General features: G+C 39.3%; 1 protein-coding gene across 1 annotated transcript in view; it reads right to left on the bottom strand.

The window, feature by feature from the left end:
• Nucleotides 1–458: 458 nt before the first annotated feature.
• TGFBR1 (transforming growth factor beta receptor 1) overlaps nt 459–11,410 on the bottom strand; it is a 50,842-nt gene continuing 39,890 nt past the window's right edge. The window contains exons 7-9 of the mRNA XM_080668959.1: nt 9,245–9,369; nt 7,597–7,727; nt 459–4,940 (exon numbers count right to left, since the gene is read on the bottom strand). Coding sequence (XP_080525085.1) covers nt 4,815–4,940; nt 7,597–7,727; nt 9,245–9,369 — 382 coding nt within the window. The 3' untranslated portion in view covers nt 459–4,814. The remainder of the gene's footprint in view (nt 4,941–7,596; nt 7,728–9,244; nt 9,370–11,410) is intronic.

The raw sequence follows: 11,410 nt of genomic DNA, 5'->3' as shown, positions 1-11,410 counted from the left end.
CAGTTCCCTGCAGACAGGTCCCATCCTGACCACTGGCAGCTCAACAGCCCCCAGCAGGTGGGAAGAAGCCAGCACAGAGATGCATCCTGGGCAGGCGAGCACTTCTCCAACATGTTTTAATATTGTAATTTGTCCTGGGTAGGTATCCAAAGATTCTAGTCTCTAACTTCAGCAACTACATTTCATAACAGCATGGCTCACTAGGACAAACACACTTTATTTTAAACTAGAGGCTTGGTGCACGAAATTTGTGCATGGATAGGGTCCCTAGGCCTGGCCGGTGATCAGGGCCAATTGGGGCCTCACTCCCCCAGCTGCTGGCCGGGGCCTTTCTTCATCCTGCACCGCCCCCTGGTGGTCAGCGCATGTCATAGCAAGCAATTGGTCTCCTGGTTGAACTCCCATGGGGACAATTTGCACATCAGGCTTTTATATATATAGGTGACGCCACTGGCACTTGGGGGAAAAGTAATTTATTTGCATTGCTTCCATTGTTCTACTGTAGTGTTAGGACTTGACATTAAGTATCACTCTTCTACTTCCTATTTACAGTTCATTCAGAATATTACTACAAATACAATATACATACTTTAAAAACTTATGAGGAACTGCAGTTTTTGTTTTTCTCTCCTCTTTACAGGTTTCTCAAAATCATTCAAATTAAAGGAAAATTTATATGGACATTTTCTGTACACATCTGAAAGGGCAGAGATTACATGATAAAAGCCAAAAGGATTTTGCACAAATACAATAAAATACAGAAAACAGAAAGTAAGGTGATGTTATTTGGGGCACAAATATAAACAATACAGTACCATTTGAGTAATGTAACAACATAATACTCACACTTTATAGAAATAAAACTGCAAACCTGGAGAATGCTCTGACAAATATTTAAACATATATATACAATGAGGTAAATGTACCTTGGTCTCTTGAGAGGTAATTTAAGTTTAAAGCAATTGACATTTTGAAGCATCTCCTTGACATATAAAGAAATAGCAAACACCCCACTCCATTGGCACAATGTGAAAAAGGGATATCAAAACACAGTTCATCATATTCATTCACAAATCTAGTTAAAAAAATAAAAATAAATTCAATGAAGTTCTTTTTAAGCTTTAAGAAACACGTTGAATGTTATTAACCACATTTTTAAAGTTTACAATTAAAAATAAGATTGCATAATGGGACTGAAAACTTTGAATATACTGACAATCCTCAGAATGTCCTAGAAGTCCATACAGCATTCCTAGACAGAGGGCCCATGGCTAACCCAGTGTTCCAAAACAGACATAAGAAGCTGTACTACATGTCTGGAGCTATTCCTAAGATCTCAAAAATATGTGAATTGACATTTTTTGCCAAGTTGTAACAGAATCACAATTTGGAATCTCTGTTATCTGGAGCCAAAACACCGCCACAATCAAGAAACAAAAACAAAAAGGTGACTTACAATTGCTCTTTCAGTGTGAGGATAAAAATTAACTCTTGATGTGACATGTCTAATGGGATACTGATTTTGTTGTGCATTTTAATTAGCACTTTGCCATCATGTTTTACAAAATATTCTATGTGACAGTTCTCAGATGTAGAGAAAAAGAAAAGGTAACTCATGCATAAGCTGCAAAGTGGCCAAGTGACCAGTTACATTTTGTAATAAGAACTGAAATTTGGAATTCTTGATGGCATGGTACTCTATACCAACTCAAGGCACTTCTTGAGCACTATTATTACAGCAGAATTATAGGCTCAGCTCTTCGGGCTTCACCCTGTCCTATAGGGGATACAACTAGCCATGGCTTCTGGCTTATCTCCCTCTGCCATAGCTGCCACTCCTTGGCCAAGGCTGAAGTCAAAGTAGGGCAGCCAGCAGGACCATCATCTGCCCGATCTCCAAACTTGGAGACCCTTCTCAGTAACATCCAATATTCAAGGAAATGAAAAATGAAAGTATGTCCCACAACTTCCATCAACCATTTTAGATATCATGATAGATATCAAAGTCAGCTATTTAGTTGAAAGGCTACTGGGGAACGGGGAGGGGAAGGTTGGCAAGGTTATGGTCTCTGAGTCAGGGATCAGCGGGAAGGCAGGTTGAGAGAAACAGAGCTGAAGTTATAAAGGGAAGGAGGACCATGCGTGTCTGTGCCCCAGTAGGCCATACCTCCCCGTCCTCATTCCTTCAGGGTATTGACAAAATGGATGTGGACAGGTAATTTGCCTGAAGGTATATATTAGCCAAGTTGAAACTTAGAAGGTGAGCATCTGAAGACAGGCAGTATAAACAAAGGCTTAAGTTTCTAAAAGACAAAATTAATACTCTAGTCAAACTTAACTGCAGTTGATCTGTTTCATCTTTTAAATTACTTTCATTTTCAATATTAGCCAATTGAGGTTTATCAAACTGTCATTAGCCAAACAAGGAACTAGCTGCAGTAATATGTAAATCAAATTTAGAACTAAATTTCAACTTAAAAAAAAAATCCCTGACTCATTAAAAATACATTTTATCAACTTAAGAAAAGTATAGTTGTAATTCAATCTTTGATTTAATAAACAATATCATCAGCAAAAATTGATTACCTTGTATGAAAGTGAGCAATTATACATCACAACTTTAAATCAGACAAGAACTTTTGGTAGGTTCTTAAAATTATATAAAAATAGTTTTAGTGATAAAATACATTGGTCCCCTGGATTTCATAAAGCAGATCTGGTAGGTTTAGAAATGGCAGGGAAAAAAAAAAGAGTGCCTAGTCACAGAGCTAGAGATTATTAAACAGGAAATATGACACAATTATAAAAACAATCCTGTCAAACTCATATATTTGCTTTGATGAAATTACGGAAACTACAAAAATAACTCAAATTTGAAGTCAAAATATTAACCTCTAAGCACATTTCCCCTATGACATTTTTAAACACATGAAATTGACACTAAATTCCTGTGTAATGTCATTCTTTCTAAAATTACTTTGGTTTTAAGACCAAATAGTCTTTCAAACTTAGTCTATGTATAAGAGATAAGACATTATCAGAATGCAGTTCAGTCAGCGTCAATGGCCACTACCTCTTACTGACCTGAATACTATAAAAAGTTACTCTAACCCTTTCACTGGGAATCGACAGCACTATACAGTTAGTGTCCTGCCTCATAGCTAAGACAGTTTTGCCCCCTCAGAATAAGATCACAGTGATAAAGAAAACTTTGAAAATTGTAAAAGCTCTGCAAAGACTTTTAGCACTGGAAGTAAAACCAGTTGTTACAAGCTTTTTCAACTTAATGTGAGAAGACCATGACCAGTTTATTTTAAACATTCAATTTAACCAAAAACATCTGTAAATGGAGAACCTTAACTCAGAATATGCTTTAGCTACCACTCTCCCAAATACGAGTATGCTGAATTTATTACAGAACCATGTAAATCAGCAGTTAAAATATCTGCACACAGAAGGAAAGACTGAATTAAAAGCTGCCTTCCTCAAAATGTAGTGAGACCTCAAAACCACACTAAATCTAACCTCAGTTGCAGACAGAAAATCCACCAGTGACTCCTACGTAACAAATGTGACTCTCTCGCACACCTGTTATCTACTCAAATTATTAACTACCTTTATCTTCCTAGAAAAAGGCCTATCATTTAACATTAACCATATTCTAACTTTAAACGTAATTCATTTCTTAAAAAAATAACACTGTCTTTGATCAGATACAGAACAAAATGGCTTACAGAATGCCACACAACTTTCCACAAGCAGCTAGACAAATTTTCCTTTTTTAAAAAATTAGTCTGTATGCTACCAATTTTAAATTAAAGTACTATAAGCATCTGGAGTGCCACTTGATATTTTTTAAAGTATACTTAGACGACACAACTAAAATGCAAAACCCTGATGAGAGACTATCCAACATGACCATGATAACAATTTACCAATTAATGCCACTTCGTTTCTTTAGTGGTTTAAGCACATTCTGGTAGAAAGGCATTTTTAAATTGGAATACTAAATGACATCACAAAAACTCTTCAAAAAAAAGCAAAAAAGAAAATGTCTGGTTTACCCAGATAAACTATCTGAATTGAAACACTACAGGTTGTAACACACACAGACTTTAAGCAATTCTACTCATTTCCATTACAAAGACACAGAAGTGGCACTTACTGGTATAGTACAATCCCATTTGAAGGCATGTAATATTCTGAATATGTGAAAGAACGATAATCGTATACAAAATAAAATTGCATAAATTATGTTCTTCACTACTATATGAGGTCATTTTTAGACTCAAGCTAAGAGTTTTTTAAGTGTTAGTTTTAAGATCCTGAAATTTACAGAACAGTACATTCAACGTCTGAATTAAGGAAACTCTTTAGTGGTTCAGAATTCTCTGAGAATGTACTAACCAGGAGGAAATTACTTTCTTTAAAAATAAGAAATGCTTCGTATAACTCACAAATCCAGCTCCTTTACCCTTAAAGATGATCTTCAGCACAGCAGAGTTACCTAACGTTAAGACCAGCAATTTTAGCTTTAAAAACCAAAAAGTTTTGTATTAATAAAAAATAAAGGTAGACTATACAACACTTTGTAACTGTCCTGGGAAAGAAGAGTTCATAGTGCACAGACAGGACCCACATGGCTGATTCCTGGGCCCAAAGAAACCCTGGGAAGCTTTAAATTGACCTATTACACTGTTGCAAAAGGAGCAATATCCTTCTGTTCCCTCTCAGTGAGGTAGAACAAGTGACCTCCCAAATTAGAGCCCAGGAGCAGATCTGAAGAAAAGGAGAGTTCAGGCAAAGCCGCAAAATTACATTTTGATGCCCTCCTGTTGACTGAGTTGTGACAAAGTTTTCTTAATCCGCAAAGCTGTAAGCCTCGCTGCTCCATTGGCATACCAACATTCTCTCATAATTTTAGCCATTACTCTCAAGGCCTACAAGAAAATACAAGAAAAAGAATTAATGCATGCACCCTTTCCATCAAACTAGATAAGAATATAATTTATCTGTGAGTTTTCTTTTCTAAATGACGTTTCTAAATGTACAAGTTTTTTGTTTGAGCATTTGTAATACCATGTGAATAGAAATAACCTAAATTCCCATCGATGAGGTACTGATGCCAGCAGCTGGAAAGGAGACACAGAGCGACTCACTCAGCACACCTGAAAAAGCTGAATCCAAAACCAGAGCTACGGTAAGGCAAAGAAGGAACTTGACTCACACTAATTTAGAGTGAAATACAGGCGAAAAATAGGAGCGTTAGCCAGAAGAGCTGGAACCCCAGATACCTGCCCCTCCCCCAGTAATAGACTAGAGCAGCGGTTCTCAACCTTTCTAATGCCACGACCCTTTAATACAGTTCATGTTGTGGTGACCCCCAACCATAAAATTATTTCCGTTGCTACTTCATAACTGTAATTTTGCTACTGTTATGAATCGTAATGTAAATATCTGTGTTTTCCGATGGTCTTAGGCTCTACAGCAGCGATTCCCAACCTGTGGATCACCCACAGGTTGAGAACCGCTAGCAGGGTTGCCTAAGACCATCGGAAAACACAGATATTTACATTACGATTCATAACAGTAGCAAAATTAGTTATGAAGTAGCAAAGGAAATAATTTTATGGTTGGGGGTCACCACAACATGAGGAACTGTATTAAAGGGTCGTGGCATTATAAAGGTTGAGAACCACTGTTCTAGAGGGTTAAAGTATAACATTAACAAGTAAGCAAAATACATGGACTGTCAGCGTTAAGTGCTAAGGAGAAACATCATTTAGGGAAGAAGATAAAATATGCTAGGCAAGGAGGATGCTTTGTTGTTGTTAATCCTCACCTGGGGATATTTTTTTCCCACTGATTTTGAGAGTGGAAGGGAGGGGAGGAGGGGGGGAGAGAGAGAGAGAGAGAGAGAGGCATTGATGTGAAAGAAACACATGGATTAGTTGCCTTCCACATGCTCCCAGACGGGGGCTGGGGGATCAAACCTACAACCCAGGTACATGCCCTTGACCAGAAATTAAACCTGGGAGTGGGCGGATGCTATAACCACTGAGCAACACCAGCCAGGTCAAGAAGGATGCTATTTAAACAGATGGAGAAGCAACATCTCATTGACAAGGTAACATTTAAGCAGAGACCTGAAGGAGGGGAGGAATGAGCAAACCAAGAAACAGGAAAACGTGTGATCCAGGAAGGAGAATCCATGACAAAACAGGCAAAGGGAATTCAAGGACCCAAGGTGAAGGATATCCCAAGATGAAAGCTGTACAGCTGGGCTAGAGAGCAACCAGTCCAGACTGGAAAAGGTCAGAAGGTTCTGAAAGGCACTTCTTTAGTCAGTTTCATATTCTTTTTTTTTTTTTTTTTAATGTGTTTCAACTATTGAGAGGAGATTTATAAAACCCTAGTAAAAGTTAAAAACTGAATTAGTGGTAAGTACATAGAAAACTAAAGGGAGAAAAAACAAAACTGAATGGCATTAATTCAGCATGATGTGGTAGTCGCTGCAAGTTCAGGTATGCTCTTAAACTTTTCTTCATGGTTAAAAAGCCACCTATCTGTTCAGGAAGCATCTGTTTGAAATATAGAGTAAATACACAAATACTCAAGTTTGTACTGCAGTATTTAGATGAAAATTTTCAGAGGCAAAATCCAGCCCAATTTCATTTGTTAAACATGCCGATTCTTTGCACACTTATAAGATGTGTGAGCCCAAGGTGTGAGCCCAATCAAGTTAGGGAGGTGGGTTGTTGATATAGATGTGGATGAGACAGATTAGTACATGATTTTGTTGGAGGTAGCTAAGGAGCTCTCTTGATGTCAAAGGTTCTGCTGAGTCCTACATTATTTTGAGATGTAAAATCAACTACTTAGTGGTCAGCTTTTAATTTCTCCTAAAGTACAAAACTTCAAATCTGGAGGGAAATTTTCTGCCTCATCAGTATTACGATTAGTAACAGGCAACAATTAAAGATAGATGCCTTAAAATTTGTCTTACAAATTCTTTAAATTTACAACTACAAAAAAGATTTCTAAAACTTTTTGTAAGAGCTAGGGTTGAGAAGCTCACACACTGTAGGGGAAGCATTTTCCCCAAATTCCTGGTGAGTGATCATACGGGCAATGAGATGAGTAAGATATAAAACCATCTTCATAATCATCTTATCCAAGTTCTCCATTTTACAAAAAGTCATGCTAAAGTTAGAGAACTGAAGGCATTTGCCCAGCATCACTCTGAAAAGGTATCCAGGCTTGACCTAGAATAATGGTCTCCTGATTCCTGTCAGCACACATCCCACTGTTCGGGACTGCCCAGATTGAAGGAAAGTATTCATTTAAAATGCAGGTGCTTTGGTTATTGGCAGATCCAAATAAACACTGTTCTCATGGCCAGTGCAAATATACCATGGCCCTTTCAATTGTGCTTAAAAATTAACATGGAAAACAAATTATCCTGTTTACTCAGTTTAACTGCTATGAAAAAGAAAAAGAGAATCTGTGTGTTTTCCTTAAAGAAAAGTAGCAAATTTGCAGTTATTAAGCAGAAGTGGTTTAGAAAACTGCATAGTGTCTAAAAGAAATACTCACTTCACAGCTCTGCCATCTGTTTGGAATATTTGGCCTCAACTTCTGTTCACAAACAACTTTTCTCATTTCTTCAACTGATGGATCAGAAGGTACAAGATCATAATAAGGCAGCTGGTAATCTTCATGAATTCCTATATTGTAAAAAGAAAAAGAAAAATAAAGAAAGAAATCGATTTTAAAGAATTTACTCAGATAATGCCAGACCATTTGACCAGACGGGAAAGGAAGTGCTGAGCATGCTATTACAGGGTCCCATTACTAATCCGTCTCATCCACATCTATATCAACAACCCACCTCCCTAACTTGACTGGGCTCACACCTTGAAACTAAATATTACTGTGGGATCATAAAGGCTATTTGAATGATGAATTATGAGCTCTGGGGACTAGATTGACAGTTTCCTCTAGAACTCTTAAGAGTTTTAATGAATTTACCTTCTATGAGTACACGGCCTCTCACTTGGTATGGGAATATACCCTCTATCACTGAGATGTGAATCCTACAAGACAAGCCTGAGGTGCAAATCCTATTCTCTACTTACATCTGTCAATAACCTGTTCTCCCTGCTACAATGCAGAGACACACTCTGCCCCTCACTGCCTCAAAAACCTAAGACCCTAGTCTCAGCCAAGTGTGGGCTCCCAGATAAGAGCCTTTCTCAAGGAAATATCGAAAGTGCTCAATCTAAAACTAAATTTAAAAGTTAAAACAAACCTGGTCAGCATGGCTCAGTGGCTACCAGGGGTGGGCAAACTTTTTGACTCGAGGGCCACAATGGGTTCTTAAACTGGACCAGAGGGCCGGAACAAAAGCATGGATGGAGTGTTTGTGTGAACTAATATAAATTCAAAGTAAAGGAGCAGAGGGGAGAGCAAGAGAACCCTCCGCTCTTTTGGCTCCGCAGGCCGAATAGAACAGACGAACGGGCCGGATCCGGCCCGCGGGCCGTAGTTTGCCCACGGCTGTGAGCATCAGCCCACACACCAAAGGGTCTCGGGTTCGATTCCCGGTCAAGGGGATGTACCTGGGTTGCAGCTTTGATCCTGACCCCGTCAGCGCATATGGGAGGCAACGAATCAATGTTTATCTCTCTCTCTCTCTCCTTCTGCCCCCTCTCTTAAAAAAACAACAACACACAAATGAAAAAATATCCTCACTCCTTAAGTGAGGATAAAAAAAAAAAGTTAAAGCCAACTTACTTTAAAAAGTAATGTAATGATGGTGTAATTGTACTGTACTCTGTATACCTAATTTCCAAGTTGGAAAAAATAACCACAGTCTCAGGGGGAAAAATCATTTGACTCAGGTGCATGCTAGACAGTTTCCTGGGTGGCCACCAAAGCAGTCATCCATTCAATGTAACTCTATTTCAAGATGATAAAGGGTTAGATTCTGATGCTTTCAAAGATTCAAGAGGAAACAGAAAAAGAATACATTAGGATAAAGCTGTGCATTAGGTAAAGCATGTCACGTTGTTTTCCCCTCATTACAGGTTTTGGCTCCTTTATTTTCTTGGCACTCTCCTGATCACCTGGTGAACATAATTTCAGACTGTTGATGTGTTTAATTTCACTCAATAAAAGAGAAAGCAATTCTTAAACAACTTCTGTTCATGACAAACTGTTGAGGAAAGGGGATGAAATTTACCACCAATGGAACATCTTCGAGCTATTTCCCAGAATACTAAGCCCATTGCATAGATGTCAGCACGCTTGAAGGATTCAAAGTGTTTCATATTTATGGAATCATCTAGAACTTCAGGGGCCATGTACCTAAAAAAGAAATCAGTGTTTTATTTTATTGAATGGTGGCCATATTATTTTTGAACTGTTTCATAAATTTTCTTTTACCCCTGAGAATTAAAATATATATAACTTTAAGACTTTCCCCCTCTTTCAGCATGGTTCTGCTGATTTTTTTTAAATGACCCATTCTTATAGATATTTCCCCAAAGTACATAAAGTACAAAGTGAAAAATCATTCCATTACTACCACACAGTGTTAACATTTGATGAATATGCTTTTGGACATCTCTCTATTCATACAAATACAATATTACATAACTGAGATCATATTAGATTCAAGAAAAGTATTATATAACCATACTGGTTTCCAAATTAATGATGTCAATTAAATCCTAATTGCTACCTGCCTTATAATCTTAGTTTTCAATGAAAGCCACAAGAAATAACTGTGACTGTTAACAAATGTCCTAATGCACACCACCTACTTTGTCATGTACTCTGCAGGAATTATATATTTTAATCTAGAAGTCTCCTCATTAAAATCGGATAGACAACAGGGCAGGGACATATCCCAGGAGAGAAAATAGTAGATTAAAATGAATGCTAATTTTCCTATTGATGCCACATTGTGAAGTCCTAAGGTTTCAAATGCCCCACTAAGGTTACAGATCAGGTCCTACAAAGACCTGCGGCAACCACTGTACTGTAACCAGAGTTTAGAATTCTGAGAGTCCCTGTTGAATCCAGAAATCATAAATACAACTTAGATAGAATAAAGCTTGGCTCACTTCAAGGCCAAGGCGGTAGTTTGAAGATATGTTGTGATATAGAGCAAGCTTGTGTTCACAGGTTCAAATCTCAGCTCTTCAGCTTACCATCCATTTAAGAGGATGGCCACATTACATAACCTCTATGAGGTGTATTCCTCATCTGTGACTTGAGAATAATGACACCTACCTAGTTAGATTATTTTGAGAACTTGTGGATTCAACAAATATTTATTGAGTATCTACTATGTATTAGGCACTGTGTGATGGATGCTGGGAATACAGACTGCTTCCAAGTGGCCTACAACCCAATGGAATATACAAATAAATAATTACACCATAATGTGTTAAGTGCCTTAATGGTCCAATTTCAGCATGCTATGAGAGCTGTTGGCAAGAACACCTAACAGTCCAGAAAAGGATTCCTATGAAAAAGAAAGGGGGAGAAACCAAGATGGCGGCATAGGTAAGCACCTAAACTGCTGCCTCGCACAACAATTTCAAAACTACAACTAAAAGACAGAACGGACACCATCCAGAACCACAGGAAAGCTGGCTGAGTGGAAATTCTACAACTAGAAGGAAAGAGAAAAGCTCACAGAGAATTGGAGGTACGGCAAAGGGTCTTTGTGTGCACAGAGAGGAAGGGCGGCAGAGAGCCTGGCTGACTTTCTCGGGCAGGAGGGGGAAGGAAGGCCCTGACTGCACTGAACCCGTTCCGACTGCACTGAACCCCAGTTCCGGGCGAAACCCCATGGACCCAGGCTCATACAGGGGGGAGTCTGGACTGTCAGGTAGAAAGAAAGGTACCCGGAGACTCGGACACCCGGGGGAGCCCCGGCGGGCAGGGGTCTGGAGGCGAGCGCATCAGTGTGCACAAAGACTGTGGAGGTTGCCACAGGCTTTCCCTAGCAGAAGGGAATCAGAAGCTCCTGACTGCACTGAACCCCAGTTCTGACTGCACTGAACCCCAGTTCCAGGCGAGCCCCTGGGGACCCACACTCTTACGGGGTTGGGGGAGGGGGGCAAGGAATCTGGACTCTTGGGCGGAGGCTCAGGAGCCCAGGAAGGCAGAGGTCTGGAGGCACGCACGCGCAAGGGCAAGGCTGACGGGAAGCCAAGACTATCTCTCTGCCCTGAGACTCCACCCCATCCAAGCTGAGCACAGAGGCTTTTGCAATTTGGCAAGTCTAATCCTATAAGGCTGTCTCCAGCACCGAACTTCTCCCAGCATAGACACAGCTGATCCTTACAGGCAACTGGCCTGGAGGTCAGTTCCTCCCAGTGATACCAACAACAAT

This window comes from Plecotus auritus (genome assembly GCF_963455305.1).
Source record: "Plecotus auritus genome assembly, chromosome: 5".
Lineage (NCBI taxonomy): Eukaryota > Metazoa > Chordata > Mammalia > Chiroptera > Vespertilionidae > Plecotus > Plecotus auritus.
The sequence above is the reverse complement of the archived record's forward strand: the minus strand, read 5'-3'. Positions and strand labels throughout refer to the sequence as shown.